Source organism: Psittacula echo (assembly GCF_963264785.1).
Source record: "Psittacula echo genome assembly, chromosome: 2".
NCBI classification, from domain to species: Eukaryota; Metazoa; Chordata; class Aves; order Psittaciformes; family Psittacidae; genus Psittacula; species Psittacula echo.
The window spans coordinates 125,774,010-125,797,589 of NC_137737.1; the positions used below are offsets into that span (position 1 = coordinate 125,774,010).

At 37.1% G+C, this 23,580-nt stretch overlaps 1 protein-coding gene across 1 annotated transcript in view; it reads left to right on the forward strand.

The window, feature by feature from the left end:
- Positions 1 to 23,580, forward strand: part of LOC308217692 (uncharacterized protein C8orf34 homolog) — a gene marked incomplete at both ends in the record, with an annotated part of 201,883 nt that overhangs the window by 59,888 nt on the left and 118,415 nt on the right. Inside the window, 3 exons of the mRNA XM_080610920.1 lie at positions 4,777 to 4,805; positions 12,400 to 12,569; positions 17,402 to 17,568. Of these exons, the coding sequence (XP_080467046.1) occupies positions 4,777 to 4,805; positions 12,400 to 12,569; positions 17,402 to 17,568 (366 nt within the window). The remainder of the gene's footprint in view (positions 1 to 4,776; positions 4,806 to 12,399; positions 12,570 to 17,401; positions 17,569 to 23,580) is intronic.

Genomic DNA, 23,580 nt, shown 5'->3' on the forward strand with positions numbered 1-23,580 from the left:
TCCCAGTTACATCCCTGGGCATGACGTGCTGTGGTATGGAATACCTCTTTGGCTAGTTTGGGTCAGGTGTCCTGTCCCTGCTTCCTCCCGGCTTCTGCTCCTCCCTGGCAGAGCATGAGACTGACAAAGTCCTTGGTCAGGGTAAACATTCTGACCAGCAACTGAAAACATCGGCTTTATCAGTATTATTCCCAGGCCAAAAGTCAAAACCACAGCGCTGCACCAGCTACTAAGAAGGACAAAAACTGACTGCTGCTGCTGAACCCAGGACAGGCTAATACAGGGAGATCTGCTTTTGGGGAATTTGCCTAATGGAGGCATGAAAATAGTAATTATAATAAGTATTAATAAGTTGCATTGTTATTAAATTCTCTGGTAGTCATGTTTCACTTAATCTTAGTAGGCGAGACCTTTCTTGCAGAGGGTAGCTTGTTCTTCCAGCTCCTTTCAAAAACCCAGCTATTGACAGGATAAGTTCCAGTTGAGAAAGGCTGTGCTAGCACGAACAGCCCCACTCCAGATTTGTTGCTGATCAGAGATGGCAGTAGTTGTGGCTGTGGAGCACTTGTGAAGGACTGTAAAAGCATGTTCAGAACAATTACTTCATTGTTCCAGCACAGAGGGTCATTACACTTAAAACTAGAAACAAGTGCCCTGAGTCTGTCTGTGTAATTCACCAGACAGCTGAGTGGGCTGGGTATTTGTGACGCCTGATCAAAATTCAGCACCCTTAATTACTTGTAAAAGGAAGGACTTTTAAAGCCATAAAATTGGCAGTTAGGTATCTTAATTCCCACTGTAAACCTTGTCTGTGAACTTTAGCTGATTGAGGGTGTCAGGCAAACCTCTCACCCCATTAGTGGGAACACTGCACTTTCCCATTTCAAAAAGTAAGAATGTAGGACTATTGTAGAGTTGTCAATCATGATATGATATAAAATTATAGCAAATGTTGTCTATGAGAAACAGCTGCTATGAGAGGAAGGCTAAAGCCTATTCCTTTATTTCTGAAGGATTTGCCTTTGGTATCAGAAGACCTTCCCCTGCAAAGGCAGAAGACCTTCTTCGAGAGTCCCCTTCTTATCCACTGCTCAGTGACTTGAGGCAAAGCAATGATAGAACAGCCCTAAAAATTCCATTCTCTGTGTTCACCATCATGCAGAGTCAGGCTTTGAATGCTTTAAGCTGAGGGAAGTCAGAAGCAGTTGTTCCTAAAAACATGAATTCTGACAAAGCCATTGGTTTCAAGGTTGAACAAACTAGATTTTTCAGTTTTTCTGGTGTTACTGATTTTTGGTGATTTGAATTAAGTTGTGAGGAAAAAAGGCTACGGTTTGAGGAAGTGGCTAACTTGTTAGGTAAAAAGATGTTAGTGTGTGGACATTCTGGCTACACCTATGGATGTTTTGCCTAAACCTGAAATGTAGCTATTTCCATTTAGAATAGTTTCATGAAATGGGCTGTCCCCTTTGTCTCTAGTGTTCTGTGATTTTACAATGACATTTTCCTATTTAGAATATGTAAGAACTAAAACATATTTCCTCTTTGACGTTGTGTGAAAGCCACAGGAAAAAAAAAAAGAGCAAAAAAGGTGAAAATAACTATACAAGCTACAGAGAGCACAACCAATTATTTGCTGTCAAATACACAAAATAAGTGAAAAGTGGGTTTTCTTTTTGAATAATACTGATCTCAGGATAGTAGCAATTACATGACCCAGAGGTGGCAACCACTGTTATCATTACTTTGTAGAAATTCAAGTGTTTATGTTGTCAAGGTAGTATTTGAAAATAAAGTAACTGACCTATTTGACTACTGAAAAGTCAGGTGCGTGCAAAGTTTAAGAGAATAACAGAAATTGTAAATACTCCTGTGTGATAATTATTATTATCTCTAGTTGCATTCTCAGGATTCTGGATTAAGGTGTTTTGGATTTTTTAATGGTATGGTAAATATGCAGCGGGTTTACTTTGTGAAAATTGAAGTCCATATAATTCCACCTGAGATCCATACTCAGAAAATCATTACAGTGACGTAAATTTTTATCTACTGCACACGGTGCAAGTCCCCCCTCCTCTCAAGTTCAGCCATGATATTTTGTCAGTTTGGCAACTGCAAAAGAAAATTGGTGAGACTGGGCACACATTAAGTGTGCGGTACAGTAGTGCCCTGGAAGAAAATTAGAAGCTTTTTTACAACCACCTTTTTATGAATTAATTTATCCCAATCTCTGCTAATGGACTTGTATTATCAGTAACTAGTCGAGTTTTGTTAATATTAATGGGGCTCAAGCCATACCATAAAAATCTGTATCACAGACAAGATGGTAGACCCTGCCACTGGAAGAATCAACATGCCAAGATTATGGTAATCAGGAGAATCTTTTTTCTTTTCTTATGATACGACATCAGAAGGAGAGATAAAAAGATTTTGCAGGTTTAATTCTTGCAAAGGGATTGCAAAGATAAAAGTTTAGTAAACTTTTAAAATTTATTTTGGCAAGATGTCCTCAGAAACTGCTATTTTTATATGTGGTTATCTAAGAAATACAGTTTTGGTGTCTTACTACTGTTTGCGATTTAGTAAAGAAGAAATTTGAGACATTGGGGTCAATTCAGTTACTCAGCTTAGTCTTCTCTAAATTCTGAATGAATTCTGGGGAACTGATGGGACTTACACAAAAAAGCATTTTGCTGAAAGCACTCCTTTTGATTACAAGTGTTTTTAAATTTTATGTGCTTACATGTAACTTAATCAGAGAAGTTAGTAGAGCTTTTTTTGTGAGCCATATATTTTTATATACAGTTTTTCTTGTATGTGCTATTTGGTACTTTCATTATTGCTCTTTGATTAGCAACATAGTCAGTTGAATAGTAAAATCACTTGATGTTTTTTGCAATAGAGTCTTGGAAATAGTAGGGTTACCTTTTGTAGTTTCTTTTGCCATAATTGACAATAAATAGTTTTAATGAGTATGTCAGCACAGAGAAAAATGGCTCTTGCATCTGCTCCCAGGTTTCAAAGACCCATTCAAAGAGCATGTGTGAAAGAAGAAAAGTCAACCAACTTCCAATCTGAGGAAATAAGCCTGTACAAAACAAAATGAACTGTCTTAACATTATGGGAAATAGCTGAAAAAAGTCAATTTTTTTTTAGAGAGAGTATTTGTGGTTCTAATATGTGGTTATACAAATACATTCAATGTGAGAGCTGGTTGATGGAAATCAGGTTTTCGAAATTGAGATAAATAGAATCTTGAATTAGGGTTTTACTACCTCTAAGAGTGCAGTTACCTTCCCTCTAGTAAATGCCTATTGAGTATTGAAGAAACTCATAATACATTAAAGCCCCGTTGAATGGTTCAGGTTGGTGCAACCTCCTGATTATACTTTATACACATTAGTGTAGTATGTGTCTGGGCTAAATAACAGTCTGAAGTTATTAGAACAGGTTAATTGTTGTGAGGTTTAGAAGGGTTAAGCAAAATGCATATTTTTCAATGTAATCTACTTTAGAACTATTGAATGACTGAAATACTCTGTTTACTCCTGACGTATTTCTTATGTGTTGATGAGGTCTTAAAATTGTAATTTCAGTTCTGCTAGCACTTTAGTATTTAAAAAAAAAAAAAAATCTGTATAAGGAAGTCATCTAAACTGAGAATTAGCTATATAGAGTTAATGATTCAAAGTACAGTAAAAAACCAAAGAATTCTTGTAGTTACAGTATACCAAATAGTAAGAAATAAAAATGTCATGGAAATAAGCTTATACTGTGGCAATCTTTATAGTGTGATTTTACAAAGAATAAGTCTCCACTTGGCTGATACTAATTATTTTGTAATATCATCTCTTGCATTCCTTGGACAAAGTTGTCTCGATAATGTGATGTGAATTAGACAGTTACTTTCAAGTGTGTATTCTTACTGTGCATGGATACTTCTCCACTTTATTTTCACCGCAATGGTTTTTTAATTGAAGCTCTAAACTGACAATGTTTCTTATGAAACCTCATAGGAACCTGGGAAATGCTTTACTTTCAATATATAAGAATTTTCAACATGATGGCATGAAATGTATGATTACTTGTTCTCTCCATGTGGTATGGCTGAGGTGTATAGGTACGTTGATTCCAACACCAGCTATGCATATATATGAGAGTTAGGTGACGTGATGGAAGCAAGTGTAGGACAGCCACAGGCAGGCATCAGGAGAAAGGACAAGAGCAAACAAGCAAATTCTTTTTAAAAGGATTTAGAAAAACTGGTTTGCATTTTATAGTGAAATTTATAGTGAGCTTGTCCACTCTTTAAATTCCATGTGTTTTTATAGAATCTTTTCTATACTGAACCATAGAGAAAGAAACAAGTCATGTCCACGTTGCCCTGTAATTGCAGCATGATGTTATGCATGCTGGTTAGGGTGAGATTTGCATAACAGTGTGTCCATATGTAAATTTTATGTTGCTGCTTTAATTTTAGAAAGCAGGTAGAAGTATACTTAAGCTCCTTGTTGCTTACTGGCAAATCTGCCATTTTCATTTCCATGTTTTTTTAAAAACTCCTTTTGGTAATATTGCAGCTGAGGAAAGTTAAGAGTATATTGTTTCCAGGCAATTTCACTAATGGAAAAGAATATGATACATTGTATGGTACAGCAGTGTGCAGAGAACAATAGGTAAACTTTCCAGATTAAACCTTAGTTTTACTTACTGTAGTTAAAGACATTTATAGAAAGAATGTTTCTAAATTATTTTTTTGATCTGTTTTGTTTTCAGGCATTGCTATTTCTGATGAACTTGATAAGGTAAGATTTACTTTATGCCTAATGAACAGTAAAAAAAGACAGATGATTGTCATAATTTTAGTCAATGAGAGCTGCATCTCCCCGTCCTGGTACACACACTTCAGTTCTTTTGAGTTCAGAGGAAGTTTGGGTATGGAAAGCTATATGGGTAAGTACAGTATATGCTGATAAAATAGGAGCTGGATCCAGAGCGAGCTGTTAGCTATGGAAAAGAAACCTCATTGAGTTGAAGAAGCTCTCAGTGAGGCCATGGAAAATGTTTTTTGATCTTAATACCATCTTTGCTTAATATAGTCTGCTGGGTTACTTTGTGTAATTTTGAAAACTTTGACTTTAAAATTTAAATTAATTTTAAATTTTAAATAAAATTTATATAATATATAAATTTAAATATATATAATATAGAAATTAAAATAAAATTTAAAATTTTTAAATTTTGGAAGCTTTGAATACCTTATATTCCTGAGGTCATGAATTCTGCATTCCCAGTTATGATTTGTTAGAATATTTAGGAATAATTTTTGCTCCCAAATTCAATCAAGAATGCACTGGACATAAAGATCAGTCGTTACTTCCTTGCTCAATGCAACGAGCAAGGATCTCTTCTGTTTTGGCCTTTTTGATACATTACATATTTAACATTAATTTTAGTTTTAGCTGGTATGAACTCTGTGTTGAGAGAGTAATCAAGCTAATTTTTCAAAGTTCCAAATGAAATGGAACACCTTTTATCTTCCTTCTTTTCACCAATGAACAGCAGCATGCCTGTGGTGCCAGGAATCTTGGGGTTTATTCGTGGTGTCATAAACCAGTACTCTTAGGGAAATAAATTCAAAATGTATATAAAACAAAGGAATAGTGCCTGATGGGGAGATAGATACTTTTTAAGCATCTTTCCTTTCTCCTGGTAAAATGAGGGCATGAACCATTGTGTCGCCAAGTGTACCTCCACTGGGTTCTCCAGGAGAGACCGGTTAGACAAGTTTGATCACTGTTACCATGCAGTCATGTGCATATGGGGCTGCCGTTTAGAAACCATGGCCTTTACTTATTATTTTCCCCTTGTCATGATTTAACCTCAGCCGGTAACTCAGCACCACGCAACCACTTGCTCACATCTCCCCTTTCTCTGCCCTGGGCAAGATGGGGAGGAGAATCAAAGGAATGTAAAACATGTGGGTTGAGATAATAAGTTTTAATAACTAAAATACAGGAAAATATAGTGGTAATAGAATACCAGCAGTAACAATAATGATAATAACAGAAAACAACAACAAAAAGAAATGATAGCTCAGAAGACGCAAGTAATGCATGATACAGTTGTTCACCACTTACTGGCCGATACCCAGCCTGATCTGAGCAGCGATCAGTTCCTTCTGGGTAACTCACCTCAGTTTATATACTGGGCATGACATGCTGTAGTATGGAAAACCCCTTTGGCTAGTTGGGATCAGGTGTCCTGTCTCTGCTTCCTGCTGGCTTCTCATGCCCCTCCTCACTGGCAAAGCATGAGGGCTTGAAAACTCCTTGATCAGAGTATGTGCTACTCTAGCAACAACTAAAACATAGGTGTGTATCCTAGTATCAGCTGTAACAGTTGTTTTTCTCCTTCCAAGTAGCTGGTGCAGTGCTGTGTTTTGGCTTTAGTCTGAGAACAGTGCTGATAACACCGATGTTTTGTTTATTTGGCTTGGGCCAAAAGCAGCCAAAGACTTCCTGATAATGGTTTAACGTTAGACAGAATTTGGTTCTATTTCACCTGAGTGGGTACCCAGGTGATGTTTATTTGTCAGGTATAAATGTAGTCAAGTTGATTGTAATTCTTTTACCAGTAATGCATGCTAATACTACAGATTCCTTATCTATGCTGTGGCAGCACTAGATCATTTTCAAACCACATTCATCTGTGGTTTGGATTAACCATTTAACCCTTCAGGTGCATGTAACGGGTCTGGAACATCATGCCCAAACTTGGCATTAGATTCTGTTAGATTACGTATATGTCATGAGAGGCACAAAACTAAACACAATAATAAATTCTATACCTTTTTCCTTGCTTTATTTTCCTGATCAGGAACATTCTTGGGGATTAGGACAGAGCCCATAATCCTGCTGTTCATGTGTGGTTTAGATTATGAACCCAGAGAAAACAGAGAATGTGTTCTTTATTTTTGTTTCTTATTATGTAAGTGTCTTTTAAAAACTTACTTCTTTCTGGCTGCAGTAATCTCTAGCTGCCTTTGTCAGGGGAGTACTTGATCAGTATTGTTGTTTGATGTAACTCCTCCCTAGTAATCCAGTTAATTAGTTAGTTGCTTAGTTACTGGAGGATTTGGGTTTGGAATACCAATTTGCTCTGAATTACAATCAATTTTGTGGAAGGGTTCATTTAAACAGATTCTTGTCAAATATCAGCTATTATTAGCTTTGTGCCAGTACTTAGAGCTTCAGTCCAAGACAGAAGTAGAGAAAATACAGGCAAACAAGGTCAGTCTTTCTGTCAAAATGTAAGCTTTTAGTTTGCTAAAATCTAATAAAATTTCTGAGTTCAGTAGTATCATTGCAAAAGGAATTCCTAACATTACTGCAATTAAACTAGATTTATTATATAGACCCCCTCCTTTTTAATCTCATTTACTTGAGACTGGCAGAGTTTGGTGTTCTGTCTCTCTTGTTAATTCAGCCCACATCTCTAGGCCATGAAAGCTATGTAAAATCAACAACTGACTGGATTGTGTGTGAGAAAAGAAAATGAGAAGGGATGATTTGTGACTCTCAGATTTTAAGGCTAAAGTGCAGACTTAATGGAATACAAATTTCTGAATTAACTCACTCTCCTTTCCACTGGGCAGAAACTATGCATGGAAGTGTGAAGTTTCTTAAAGCTCCTCAATAACATGAAGAATTTCATGTAAACAAAGAAGTTGAGCTAGAATGTTAGCTTTTCTGGCAAATGCATGGTATTCTAGGCTGATTAAAATAATTATAGAGAATTCATTGTGAATTTCAAGGTTCTTTCCTAAGTCCGTCTGGGCACTTCCCTGGGAAGTGGAAGTTCAAATACATGCAGAAGTATAGAATAGCCATACTACGGAAACTCTGGTGTCTTAGGTGAATGCTCTGACAATGGGACTATTCATGATGTGCGTCCTCTGGAGGACTGTTACTGGAAGACCCTACTTGTCTGTGGGTCACAAAATAACCTGCAATATGTGTTGCACTGTAGAACTGTAGAATGTATGCATGGTAAGATACATTGAAGCAAAATGTAGCGGGGATGCTACAGTACAAAAAAGTATGTTTAAAATGGGTTGTACCCATTTCAGCAATGTTTCTGAACCAGACCTTGCAAAAAAAAGGAGTCATACCTTGTATCTCTAGCTGTAGTTGGAGATGGACTAAAATACTGTCATTTTAAAGCAATTTAGGAGGAGGTAGGGGAAGATTTATTCATCTTCTGGCTTTTGATTTGCTGAAGAACACTTAGTGAATGTTTTCCAGGCTTTTGTTTTGTTTTGTTTTGTTTTGGTTTTGGTTTTATCTGCAAATACAGAGACCTAGAAATATTTTCTTTTTTAGGTAGATGAGAATTTCACATTATGAGATTTGTCCAGAATTCCCAACCATGTCTTTTAGTCGCTTTAGTTATTAATAATGGGAGAAATCTAAGTGTTAGAGATCCAAAATCAGGCTCAAGTGAAGATGATATAATTATTCATAGCAGATTTTGACCCTCAATGTTAATATTAAAACATTTTTTCTGAGCTTTGTCTAGGGTATACTTTCTTCTTGTGGGTAGTATTACTCAATGAACACAGATTATAATTAATAAAACGGAAGAAAGAACTACTCTAAGTCGTTAAAATAAACAAATTTATTCTCACGCCAAAGTATTTCTTGCAATGGAGGTTCCCTCAAAATCCAAATCTCAGCCCAATTTGAAGATGAGGTTCAGCTGTCCTCTAGTCTTTTCCTTCCTCTCCTGGTCTCCACATTAGAGAAGCTTTAGTGTGTCAAGTTGGTAGCCATTGATGTGGGTGATGCATGGATGATACCTGGACTGCTCCATAAAATAATCCTGTAGGTTCATTTAGTGCGGATTTAAATACTTTCCTGTCCTGAAAATATTTCTGTGTACACTAATGTCAGGGTCAATCTCTTATGTTATTTATGGGGGAATATAAATTGGAAATCAGTTAAGATCTAAGATTGATATTAAACAAAAAAACAAATCACAGAATCATAGAATAGTTAGGGTTGGAAAGGACCTTGAGATCATCTAGTTCCAACCCCCCTGCCATGGGCAGGGACACCCCACACTAAACCATGTCACCCAAGGCCTCATCCAACCTGGCCTTGAACACCGCCAAGGATGGAGCATTCACAACCTCCCTGGGCAACCCATTCCAGTGCCTCACCACCCTCACAGGAAAGAATTTCTTCCTTATATCCAATCTAAACTTCCCCTGTTTAAGTTTTAACCCATTACCCCTTGTCCTGTCACTACAGTCCCTGATGAAGAGTCCATCCCCAGCATCCCTGTAGACCCCCTTCAGATACTGGAAGGCTGCCATGAGGTCTCCACGCGGCCTTCTCTTCTCCAGGCTGAACAGACCCAACTTTCTCAGCCTGTCTCCATAAGGGAGGTGCTCCAGTCCCCTGATCATCCTCGTGGCCCTCCTCTGGACTTGTTCCAACAGTTCCATGTCCTTTTTATGTTGAGGACACCAGAACTGCACACAATACTCCAAGTGAGGTCTCACGAGAGCAGAGTAGAGGGGCAGGATCACCTCCTTCGACCTGCTGGTCACGCTCCTTTTGATGCAGCCCAGGATATGGTTGGCTTTCTGGGCTGCGAGCGCACACTGAAGCCGGCTCATGTTCATTTTCTCATCGACCAACACCCCTAAGTCCTTCTCTGCAGGGCTGCTCTGAATCTCTTCTCTGCCCACAGAAATAAACAAAAATAAACAAAACCCCCTTGTTTGAGGACAGAATACTTCATCTGAATTTATAGCAGCTTTTTAAATAAGGTGCCACATAAATGTCCTGGTGTTCTGAATAGAGCCATCTCTGATTCTCCATTTACTGTTTTCACTGTGGCTGCTTATATAGTTGAAAGGAAGGAAATAAATTAGGTCACCGAAACTATGGTGTACTAATCTAACGAGGTTCAAAAAGGAAAGCAAGGTGATGAAGTGAGCAAAGCATGACTATGTAATGTAAATTACATTTCTATTTAAAGTATGAAGTGCTACTTTAATCCCTAAAGTGTCTAGAAGAGAAATCAGCATAACAAAGATAGACACAACATTAATGGTTTACTTATTCATATGCTGATGGTGCAGTATACAGTGTCAGGAAAAATTTATGGTATTGCGAAAAGGGTGATTTTTTAGGTACTTTCATTTTCACTTACAGGACAGAAAGCTTTTAGCAAGATTGACAGTGCAAGTTGTTGCAAGTTTAACTAGCTCCAGGAGCCATTTTTATTAATTACTATAAAATAAATAAAAGGCAAGGGAGAAAATGGCCAAAGTAGCAGGAATAAGCCTTAAAAGAGGACAGACGGTTCTTGCTTAAAGAAACTAATGTAAGGACGTTGTGTAATGAAAGCATTGTGGGCAGTAGAATAATCATTTTTCCTAGCTCATAGGAATATGATGTTAGTCACACCTGTAACAGGTTATGTCTGTCAAGTGACCAGAGGCCACTGTCTTCTAGTCTACCAGCACCAGACAGATGCACAAAATGTGTAAGTACAGAAAAGAAAGACACTGGTGGTTAGGTATTATAAAACCTGTGAAGCTGTGGTGTTTACCTCAAATTTCTCTCTTCTTTATCAGCTGCATTCCATTTTCAGTGGTTCTACTGTGTCACATCAACATTGCAGAAAATGGAAAATTGTGTAAAAACTAAACTAGTCAAGAGATGGAGCACTCTGGATAGACAAACAGAGACTGGAGTGTGAGAATGCGCTCACAGGCACACTGCAGAAAACAAAACAAAATAACAAGGGTGTATTAATATAATTCAGGGCCTGGGTCACATTTGGCTCTGTCAAAATGAAGCTTGTGGGAGTGGTAACAGGTTGCCCAGGAAGTTGTGGCTGCCCCACTGCCCCTGACAGTGTTCAAGGCCAGGTTAGATGCAGCTTTGAGCAAACTGGTCTAATGAAAGGTGTAATATGAAATCCCCCATAATGAAATCCCCTCCATGGCAGGGGGGTTGGAACTGGATGAGCTTTAAGGTCGCTTACAACCTAAACCATTCCATGATTCTGTCATTCTGCTGTGCAAAATTCCAACATCTAGCAAGAGTGGGATAAATACATGCATCTGAAAGCAGTTTGCAACCTTTTTTTTTTTTTTTTTGTCTCATATCGGTAGACCTCTACTTCAAACTGTGCTTTTGCGGTGTCTGTGTCAATTAGGAAGAGACTTTAAAAATGGTTTGTTTTTAGGAAGATGAGAAAATATGGTTCTAGGCTAAGCAATCACTGTGCTGTGCTGTACTTTTTTTCAGATACTTTTTGTTTTCAAAACATTGTTTTATGGCAGGAATATTTATTGAGACAGTGAGCTAGGTAACAGCCAAGGATTTGTTTTCCTGAAATTTTCTCTCATTAAAGGATAGGAATAGGTATATCTCTTCTAATGAGGGCCACACTGTATTTGAAGTGTGAAAATAGTTTAATTAAAGCAAAATAAATATTCTTATCCCATTATTTCAATTTATTTTTGCATACATGCATGTTTTTTAGTTTGACTGCAGTTGTACATTTAGTTTGACTGCAGTTGTACAACCTTTACAACCATTCCAGTAACATTGAGAACAGAGATACTTGTCACTTCAGAACAGGTTTTTCATACAATTTTAAGGACAATTTGTTTCCTTAATCTAAATTCCTGATATAATGATACAACTATTGTATTGAATATTCCAGTTAACATTTTGCTTGCTTCTTGTAATCCTCTCCAGCTACCTTCTTCCAGTCAGTGGTTAAAAATATGAGTACTAGTTTTAGAAATGCATTTTATTAAAATGTTAATACCATTTTCAGAACTGAAAGATACATTATGTAAATCCCAGCAGGGTTATTTTTAAATGCCAAATGCAGATGTTATTAGTTTTGCATTAATTCATAATGCAAATAAGAGTAATGCTATTAATCTACAACAGTCTTTTGGCTGGGGTGTTCATTATACAAGTGACCTCATGTAGTTTCTTAGCAGAACTGACACAGTGGTGATTACAAGAGTTGTGTGTTTATAAAAAAAATATATATATAATTTTTCAAGCCAATATTGCAGATTTCTACAGTTGCTATGAAAAGTTAAGAAATAAGAGAGATTTTAGGCGTCAGGGTGGGCAAATCTCTCTTGAAATTTTGTTAATGGGAATCTTTTCTTTAGTTCATGATTGTTACAGAGCATTTTGTAGCCCTCTGAAATGAAAATGTACTTTACTGGTTTTGTACTTTTGAAACTAATAGTTTTATTTTCTATTTCTTTTTTTATTCCGTATTTGCATGTGTTGAGAACACGCAGTTCAGTGTTTATGGGGTTTTTTATTATTATTTATTTCTCTTCAGGACACAACGGGTTTTAACACCCCCCTTCTCAGACCTCGTGTGATTGGAGAATGGATTGGTCGTGAAGAGAATGATGCAGACCCCCTGGCTGCTGAGATGCTGCAGCCACCAATACCAAGAAATAAAAATGAGCAGTGGGACAGTGAGGATAGCAGCAGTCCTGGAGGAAGGTGGGATTTTGGTTTGGCCTAGAAATTTTATAATTTGTGAAATAAAGCTGTCTTTGTAACACCCAGTTTCTGAGAGCAGAGTGCAAGGCTTTTAAATTCCCATGCTGTAGTGTGGCAGCATGCAAAACTAGTATGTGACTGATTTCTTGTCATGCTTCTTCTATATATTAACTTTATACTTACTTGCAATCATACGGTTTTATTCCTATATATAAAGCTAAGTGTATGTTGACATGATTTGTCAAGCTGGCATGATTTTGTTATGTATTGCTTCATTCAGATACTTCTAACCCTTCTGTCTTTAAGTGGTTGGCAGTACCTATTCATTAATCTTCTTGACATGTTAGTGGTAAATCTGATTTTCTCATTTAAAGGAAAGATAAACAAGGAAAACAGTACCTATGTTATTTTTAACAGGAGTTCCTAAATTCATCTTCAATTCTTATACTTAACATCTTGGTGTTAATAACAAGTCTTTCTCAAAGTGACAGTTGTAATCTCTGCAGTAAACAACTTCTAATGATTTATTGGGCTTTACTGAGAGTAGAGGAGTATGTTTCTTTGTTAATGTGCTTCAGCTACCTGGAAGTGTAATCATTTTTACAATTGGTCCATTTTCCATGATTTAAAGATACCTGTTTGTCACAGAAAGTGAAGTAGTTTTTGTTTTGTTTTGTTTTTCAAGTGTAAAGCACTGCCTTTGTTAATTGGCTTAAACACCTATGGTTCTCCCTCAGCCCTGTAGCCTTTCTCCTTGGTTATAACTAGTACTCTTGACTGCAATAGACGCCTTTCTCTTCCTCTTTTACAAAGGCAGAAAGTCTCTGCTTCCCTTTGAAAAGGCCTAAGGTATTCCTTCATTATGCTCTCCATGTGCCTTTCACATTGGAATTCACCTCCATGTCAGAAGGAAACTAAGTCTGTCACTTATAGGCTCTTACAGGCTGCGTTCTTCACATGTTGCGAATGTTTGTTATCCATGAGTACTTCTTTCTTCTTTTAATTAGATTATTGGGTGGGGGAGGGATGCAGCTGTAAGTACTACTATTTCAAAGAAGTAGCAGCCTGCAGTAATGATCCCTCAGCCAGACTTTGGACTGGCACCAGCAGAACTCAGACGCTAGGTCTCTCCAGTGCAGTTCCTGGGAAAGTAATGGAGTCAGCGACTGGCACTTCAGCTTCATTGTGAGGACCTGGGTTTCTTTTTCCTTATTCAGCAGTCTAATAAAGACAGTGAATAATGATCTGTTCCATGTTGCAAAGCAAATTGAGGATATTGTATCCTTTTACTCAATAGGAAGGAGCAGAAATAAGCATCTTGTGTCTAATCTCTAGAAGGAAGCAAAAAGGTTTAGTTTTGACTAACAAAGATGATTCAAAGCAGTGAATTTTTTCTTTTGTAGAGGTTGGTTCAGGCTGTGGGAAACCTCACAACTAATTCTATAATTAAAAAATGTGATTAATGGGATTAATGGCTTTGAGAATTGTATTTGAGATGTCTTGTTGAGTATCATGACAAAATCACATTGCCTGGTGTATGAAATTAGGAGAATATGGGATTCTTGATGCCAGGAAAGTCTCATGGGACACATATCTCTAGTTCTGAGGTGCAGTTAGGTGCTGAAGACCTGCTGAAGAATATGTATCGTTAAGTGGGAATACTGATTTGCAGGGGAAGTGAATAACTACTAAATTACATGCAGCATATGGATTTACATTTGGATGACTGCTTTTGTATCTGGGATAATTCTGTGGTTCATTAGCATTTCATCAGCTTTTGTAAGGCATTTATAAAAAGCATGTTTGCAGTCTTGCAAAATAATCATTAAATTGGAGAAGTTCATGATAGCGATGATACTAAAATTGGTGTAATCTATGTATGGAAGTTTAAAAGACCTGTATTGATCAAGGTTAAGCTGAAAGGTTAATAATAGTTTGCTAATAACAGGTAGTTTCTTCCAGATATGATTCAGTGTTACAGTAAAGTGCTACTAGCAAAATTTGGAACTGACTATACACCAAATGCATGAGACAAATAATAGGTAATAATAATTTAGTTTAAATGTAGCATATACCTAGTATATCCAAAAGTAGTATGAATAGTATAGATTTTACAAGTTTAAATGAAACTCTTAAAAGAATGAAGTTATCAGTTGTAAAGAATTTTTGTTTGCCTCATCTTATTTCATTCGTTTACATTATATTTAATGTAGCCTAAAGTAATTCAGTTACATTTTTATCTGGCAACTGAAAGAGGGAACAATTTGAAATTCACATTAAATGTTACCAATTATATCTTGCTAAATTTAATTTAGTGACACTTTTACTAAAAAGTGATCGTTTACTGATCACTAATCATCAGGATTTATGTCATAAGCCAGCAAACTCAAAACTAATCCAAATCTTCAATTACAGCATAAGAACAGGAAAATAAAAACGAATTGTCCCATTATTTCCAGGTAATATGTCTTCTTTTATCTATCACTAAACATAAGGAAGTGCAACATGAATAAAATACTACATAAATATCCAGACAGTTAAGCATTGTCAGATCACTAGTAGAGTAATTGCCATCAGTGTCATGTGACTCTCTCTTTCTGTGTTGTTTTCACAGACCATAGCACACAAATTTCTTTTTGTTTGGTGGAAGGGAAAGCCTTGGGTCCTTACACATTCATATAATTCTGTAAGGGACTGAACAGGCTGCAGAGAAAGGTGTATTCCTGTGGACCACTGGTCTGTTGATAACATGCCCATTTTCAATATTGATCTTTTCAGCATATAGCAGATAATACTAAGTATACATAGTATGTGATATTTAGGAATCTGTAAGTTGTCTGCTTTTCTGTCTTCGCAACTACAAACCTCACTTCTTGCTCAATTCAGTAGTGAACAGTGAGAGAGAAGCACTATCTCTTACCATATATTCCTGTGATGATGAGCAACAGAAGCAGGCATGTTTTATATCTGAAAGCCAGAACCATTTACTTAAAAAAAGAAGGGGAATTAATTTTGAGCAACTGAAAGGACAGATTTTACCATTACTATGACTGGGAAGGATAACATAGCCAGTCTGTGGCAGTTGTATTAGTTATGTCTTGTCAGACTGATGAAGAGTCACCTTTTTGCCCTTAATGTTCTGGGCTGCTATAGAGGAAAAACTGTTTGTCACTGATTTTGTACTGCTCTGTTGCTGCTGTAAGGGAGCAAAGCAAAGTATTAATATGTGATAAGGGACCATATAAAAGTGCTGACGGCAATCCTGCTAGTACCGGGCTCATGTTTCAGAAATTCAGAGTGAAAATAGGATTGAACTCATTTCCAAGTCATTGTTAGTAGTTTTCTACATTAAAAAATTCCTGGAGGAGTTCTGAGAAGCAGCAAGGCTCTTGGGAAAGTTTCTCAAGTGGTTATGTATGTACACAGTGGCGAATTTAGTGATTTTTAATATGATGCTCTTGTTTCTTAGAGCCCAAAATGAACTGGAGCTTGCAGAGGCCTCATCCATAACCTGATGTTCTAAACTCAAAGTCTGTTCTTCATCCCCAAAGTCCACTTTGTCTTACTAGTGTTTATTTTTGCGGTGGGAAATTAACTGTTATTGATTATACTAAATTTCATATATTTGCAATAGATCTGCCTTCCTACAACAGACTGTACAACAGTCTGAGGTGTGTTGATATCCTTATGTGAGGCACCAAACTTCTGTCCCATTGTCTTGATATTGCAAGGAATTGGAAACTGCTAACTATAGCAAATCCTCCTTAGGCCCTTCTGCTAACTTCTGTGCAGTTCCAGTTGTCTGTTACTTAGGTTAGGGACACAAGTCAGCAAATCATGACAATTGTTGTTAAAAGTATAGTCATTAATCCTGTTGGCTTATGATAACATAACCACTCAAGGGAACAGTTCTTCATTTTCAGCTTTGTTGCTGTATGATAAGTGCCTTAGCAATACTGATTAGTAATTGCCATCCTGTTCTGTACATGTAGCTTATTTAGACTTGATTAATGCCCATGAAGTCAATGGGAAATTTTGTGTCATCATTCAGTCAAAATTTAGGTGGGAACTGAAAACACAAACTGATTTATAACTGTTGTGGTTGAAGCTCAGCTGGTAACTCAGAACCATGCAGCCATTGGCTCACCCCTCCACCCTTACCCCTCCAGGTGGAATGGGGAGAGGAATCTAAAGAATGTAAACCCCACAGGTTGAGATAAAAACAGTCCAATAATGAAAGTATAATATAAAATTACTGCTACTAATAATGATGAAGATGATGAGGGAAATAACAAGGGGCGAGAATATAAAACTAAAAGGGGAAAGTTAAAAAAACCCAGTAAACACAAGTGATGCACAATGCAAATTGCTCATCACCCTCTGACTGACACCCAGACTGACCTGAGCAGTGATCTGCGCTTTCTGGCTAACTCCCCCCAGTTTATATACTGGGCATGACATGCTGTGGTATGGAATACTCCTTTGGTGAGTCTGGGTCAGGTGTCCTGTCTTTGCTTCCTCCTGGCTTCACATACGCTTCCTCACTGGCAGAACTAAGACATTGGTGTGTTATTAGCATTGTTCTCAAACTAAAGCCAAAACACAGCACTGCACCAGCTACGAGGAAGGAGAAAAACATAACTGGTACAGCTGAAACCAGGACAACAACATCCAATGGTTAGAGAATGAATGATAACCAGCTGGTTTATGTGCGATCTGATGGCGTTAACCTTTAGATCTGAAGACATCATGGGCTACAGTAATTTGACAAATGTGTAACATACTTCGTAGAGAGCACCAGTAAAAGAAAGTTGTGCTTTCCTCCTTCACAGCTTAAAAATGGAGCCAAAGACCAAAGGATTAAAACAACAACAGCAGCAACATAAGAAACTGCTGGCTGCCATGCTTTCTCAGGACTCCTTTGATTCTGCTCAAAGCACAGCTCCATCTGTAACTGAAGAAGATATTGACAATGAAGATGATGCAATGGAACTGCTGGGTAACTGCAAAAAATTATGTATATTTTCTGACACTTTTTTATTATAGATTAATCTAAAATGTGTAATAGCTCATTAAACATAGATTAGTGTGAAACTGCTCCCTATGTCTGAAGCTAAAATATGCAGCAGCTGTGTGAAGGTTTAACTTGGAACTTTCAGGAGTGAATGTAATGAAGACCATATATGTGTGTGAGTAAACTGCCAGATGCATCAAAATACCATGAAATATCAAACGCTTCAGGTGCTAAAAGTAATTAATTTGATTTTCTACATAAATTATTCACAGGTTCTACTTGGAGAATGTATTTATGCACAAGGAACAGAGTCAACTTCACTGGCTTTCATCCGGTTCTTCTTTTTCTTAGCTATATCACAGTTCTAACTTCAATGGATTTTATTTGACACTTACTAGCTACAAATAGCTTATGCAATGTGAATTTGTAATCTCCTGAGAGGATTTGATTGTAATTTTCCAGTAGACTGTATTGTATGTTAAATTGCATTCTGGAAGGCTGTACGTTCACTGCTTCCTCCCTTTCCTAGAATTAGTAGTTGTGAGAAGAGGGAAATTGTTGAAGAAAGTTAATTAATAGTCTCTTTTCTGCTATTTTTAAAAGCTTCAATGTAAGATGCTTAAAAGGTAGTAATGGATTTCAATTTTTTTTTTTCCAATTTTTGCTATATAGAACTTTTATGTGGGATCAAAGCATGGAAAATATGCAGTCTGAAGATAGCTCAGCATTCGTACACTTACGAATTCAATCACAAACTCTTTCCTTCAGGTTGAACCTTAATCTAAAAATCAGAAAAACAAATGGTGCTCTATTTCATTATATTTATGTTGCTTCTTTAGCAGCCTTCATAGAATCACAAAATAGCTGAGGTGGAGATACCTAGTCCAACCCTGTCCTCAATACAATCAGCAGGAGCAGGCTGGTCTGAACGTTTTTCAGTTGGGTTTTGACTTTCTCCGAAAGCAGAGACTGCAACGTCTCTGGGCAGCCTGTGCCAGTGCTTGACCATGCTCATGGTAAAAGAGTTTTTTCTTATGCTTAAATAAGCATAATAATATAATACATATTTTTTTTTCAGTAGTTTTAAATGATGCTTGCATTTGTTTCTACAAGAAAGAAGAGATAATGGGCTGGGTAACTCAGGTGTCACAGTGAGTCAGGTAGTCTTTGTATTAGAAGGAAAGTCACAGTGTTTGTGACTGTGGGCTTGCAGTCTTCATAGAATCAACTGATGTTTCCAGAACTAATCTGCACATTCCAGTAGAGGCCATAATTAGTCTGTAACTGCGTTACGTCCTTATTTCCTCCTGCAATTTACAGACCTTTCCAACTTTATCAATGTAACATAAAAAGAAAGATGAATGGGTGTCTTGTGCTGGCATAAATCACAGAACTCCTATAGGATTCTGTGGCATCTGGAAGACACAGTAGATAAGTGTGTGTGTAATGTTATTGTCCTCATTATGTGTCACATACAGTATAAAATCTTGTTAAATTCTGTGGCGATAGTGAAGAAAAGGTGTGCAGTAGATTTGTAGGTCTTTTCTTCCAGATACTTGCATCCCTGGAGGTATCTGGTACCCAAAAGGCAGTATAAAAGAAATTTTATATTCTAATGTCTTGATGTTTGGGCTGAATGTTATCTTTGTACAAACAAGTGAAGTTCTTGGGTGTTTTTGGGGTTTGGTTTATTTTTTAGTTAAGATTTGATTGTAGATATCCATTCCAAATTTGTGCCATGCAAAACCTGTAACGTTTTTCTGTCGTGCATTTCATGAGAACTGGCAAGGCTTATACAAAGTCAACTTAAAACTAAGAGATGTTACAAACAGGGCTTCTGGCTCAGGTGTTATATAAGTGATTCTGAAGCACAAAATCATGGTGTATTTGGTGAATGGCCATGCTTACAGTGATTATGATGCAGCCATGTTGGAGTAATAACCTCAGATAGGAAGTTCAATATGCACATCTTGGTGTTGAAAGTGCTGTGCTTCTGAAAGACTGGCTGTTAATTTTAATTCTCATGTTGCAATTTACTGACAGTATGTGTTGTATATTTGATATAATAGTTAAATTATGTAGTGAGGAATTGCTCAAAACTTGAGGATATGACAAAGTGTTACACAGGAAGGGTGTTCGATTTTCTTTTGAAGGTAACATAGAGAACTCAAGTTTCTATCAGCAAACATAGGTATTTTTCATTTCTGTATTTTCCAGATCAGTAACTGTATGATACGGGGATTGAATTTTTTTATTACTTACTGCATTAATCCATTAACTGCTTTGATGGTTTTTACGCTGCTTATATGCAGTGTACCTAATTTCAGATCATGGCTTTCTGCCATCACTGAATTGCAGGGCACAGTTGTATATAGGTACTTCATTGTTCTCTTTAGAATTCAGTATTCGTTGCTTATTCGGCCTTTTCTTAAAAAAAATTACCTCACACTCCTAAGCCTGGATTTTGGGAAAACAAGTTCTACTATTTGTAGCAGATAACTTTAATGCATGCCCTACTTACAATGCAGGTTTTTACAGAACACAAATTTCCATCTTTGTGTGTGTTCATGAGAATCTTTTTTAAAGTTTGGTTGATTGATTTAGATATTAAAAGCATGAAACTTACTGTTGCTATATTTTCTTAAAAAAAAACCCAAGCAACTCTTAGTACTCACATGAGAATTGTCAATAAAAGTTTAGCTAGAATGTAACATTCCAAATAGGTGAAACAATTAAGCTGTTATACTTCTGAAGAATCTATTTTAAAAGAAATATATCTGCAAAGATGGAAAAGAATATTAATGGGCCTACATTCTCATGTCAGTTATCACTCTTTGTGTATAATGTAAGATGGCTGTTAACACACTGGTAACTTTTTAAGTAAGTCAGTTATGCAGGTGGCTGAAATAGATTACTGGCAGGTAATGTCATAGTGGGAAGGATCTTCCTGACTTTAAAAAGCTGAGAACTGTAGCTGTAAAATTGCATGTATTTATAAATGTAAAAGGATAATGCATTTGAGGTCTGTTATTGAAAATTATATCAAGAGGCTTGTTTTGTATATATCAGAATGTATTGTGTTTCGTAAATGTAATCGGGAACTAAAATAGTTCTTTGTGAACTGAGAGTTTGAAATCATGTTACTCCGTCTGTAGCTTTCCACTGGAGTGGGCTGAACTGTATTTTCCCTGAAATTGATGAGAATATTGATTGATCGGTCACCAAAGCATAACTTGTCTGGTTTTAAAAAAATCAATTGTTTGATTAAGTGTAAGAATATAATTTTTCAAATGCACTGCTATGCATAAACATACACATAGTAAAAGCATATTTTTTTGTAGCACACTTGGACTTACATATACATTCTTGAACTTGTTCCAAGAAGATGAAAAAGAAATTCTGTATTGTTTTACACAGTATTGATACAGAGAACAAGTCCTGTAAAGAGCAGCTAAGGGAACTGGAGTTGTTTAGCCTGGGGAAAAGGAAGCACAGGGGAGACCTTGTTCTCTAGCTGAAAAGACATTGTGGTGAGGTTGGTTTTGGTCTCTTCTCCCAGGTAACAAGTGATAGGATGAGAGGAAATGGCCTCAAATTGCACTGGGGGAGATTTAAATTGGATATTACGAAAAAATTCTTCACTGAAAGAGTTTTCAAACATTGGAAATGCTTGAGTCACTATCCCTGGAGATATTTAGAAGGTGTGTAGATATGGCACTTAGAAACCTGGTTTAGCAGTGGACTCAGCGGTGCTAGGTTAATGGTTGGACTTGATCTTAAATATCTTTTGTGACCTAAACAATTCTGTAATTCTATGATATTTATTCATAATGCTCAAACACCTCTTTCTTGTTGTTGCCCAATCTTTATGCATGCTCACAAAATTAGAAAGCTTGTCATATGTTAATTATGCGATAGTTATCTATTTAGCACCACTCCAAAGATAAGTGTAGCCAGGAAGCTCACACAGGTGTGAAGTGAAAGGTGGTGATAATTGAACCCTATTTCCTGCAATTGATGCGTATGCCAGTCTGTATGACTCTGAAAAGCCTCCATGATTTCAATGGAAATAATCATGTATCTGAGAGAAATTTAAGTATTTGCAGCACCAAGACTTGTAAAACCATCTCTTCTTTTCTTTAGAGCTGGTTTCACAGTAACAGTGGGGTTTTTTGCTTGATGTAGAAATCTTAAGTGAAAGTTCAGTGATTGTCTGCTTCATGTTTATTATGTGTAATATGCAGTAACAAACCATAATCTTTAAAGACAGAAATGCACATCAAGAAGTAATAAGTTTTTTGATTACTGCTTTGAGAAATACCTAATGTCATCTGTTTGCTTCAGTAATTCTTCTAATCTTTAGAATTTCTTTTTTCCTCAAGATCTTTCCAAAAGTTAATTACTTAATCATTGTAACACCCCTGACAGATTGGCTGATTATATATTTACATTTTATAACAAGAGGAGGTAAATAGAATTTAGTAAAGATTGCCTTTGCCTGTAGGATGAGACAATAAGTCTCTGCTAGTCTACCCCTTATAGAGGTAAATGCTGTAATGAAAGGGTGTCCAACCTGCAGTGCATTCAGTACATTTCCTCTGGTTCAGCAGACATTCTTGATATTCCCATTTCCTAGAGGTCTTTGGCAGCATGCAGGAAACAGAGTCTAGACCTGACAAATTATTCCAGTACTAGCAGCAGGTTGTTCCTCTTTATTGTGTCTTCCAGCTGGACAAAAACTTCTCCATTATGTGACTAGAATACATCATTTGCCAGAAGAGAGGCCACAAGGCCCTGGGGAAGATGGTATGTGAGTTATACTACATCTTCAGAACAGTTTCCTGGGGTTTAAGTAGAGTGGTTGTGTGGGAGAAAGCTGTGTGAATTGCCCATCATGACTGCTTTCTGCTGACTTTTCTTTTGTGGAAGGTATTGGGAAATTGGCAACAATACCAGGGAGCACCTGCTGTGTAGTGCATGCATAGAAGCTGACACCACTGGGAAACAGTAGGCCTCTTCTGCATGCAGAGACTGGCTATACTATACATTGCAAAATTTTTAGTAGCAGATGTAATGCTCTGATGCAAGTGTGTGTTACAGATCTCCATTAGGAGGACTCCATCAGATGTGGGTATAAATACCTTTTGGAGGTGGAAAAATGGGATAGCATAGATAATCTTACATTCCTTCAGATGCTGGGAACCCTAAATTACACAACATTGGACAGACCTCCAGTCATGGCATGTTATGCTGCACAGACCCTGCCATGCTAAGGCTGACCAGCATTAAAGACCTTATTGCTCTTAGAAGTAAATTATTTAGTTTTTCTTATAAGTAAAGAATTTCAGTCAGCATTTGTACTGTCAAGCAAAAAGATGCTAACATGACAACATGGTGGTTCACTTTGAAGGCAGAGACCATGCAACTGGTGTAATTGCCAAATGCCAGGTGGGAATTGCCTACCCTTATGATTACACAGCATAACACAACACAGACCTGTTCCTGGTCAGCTCTATTATTATGTGAATCACAAACTCCTCATTGTCTGATAGACATCAGGTTCAAATCACCAGCAAGAAGGGAAGTCAGTGTAGCAGAGTATTTTTATGCCACTGGAAAGATAATTTCTCTGTCTAGTCAGAGGTAGGGACCACTGCTTTAGCCCAAGTCATGCAAAAATGATAATGGCAGTGTTGTCTCATGTTCTTACTGCTGAATGCTGCTTCTTCAAAAGTTCCAGAAGATGTTTTTTCTCGTTTGTTGTTGACCCCAGCAAGCAGCTAAGGACTACAGAGCCCCTCAGTCATTCACTGTCCCACAATGTTAGGGGAGAGAGAATAGGAAAAGCGAAAGCAAGAACTCTAATGGGTTGAGATAAAGATAGTGTAATAATTGAAAGGAAGAGGAAGAAGAGAGAAAAATAAAAAAAGCCAAAACCTAAAGCAAGTGATTCTAAAACAATTACTCATCACCTCCCTCATATGGAACAATGCCTAG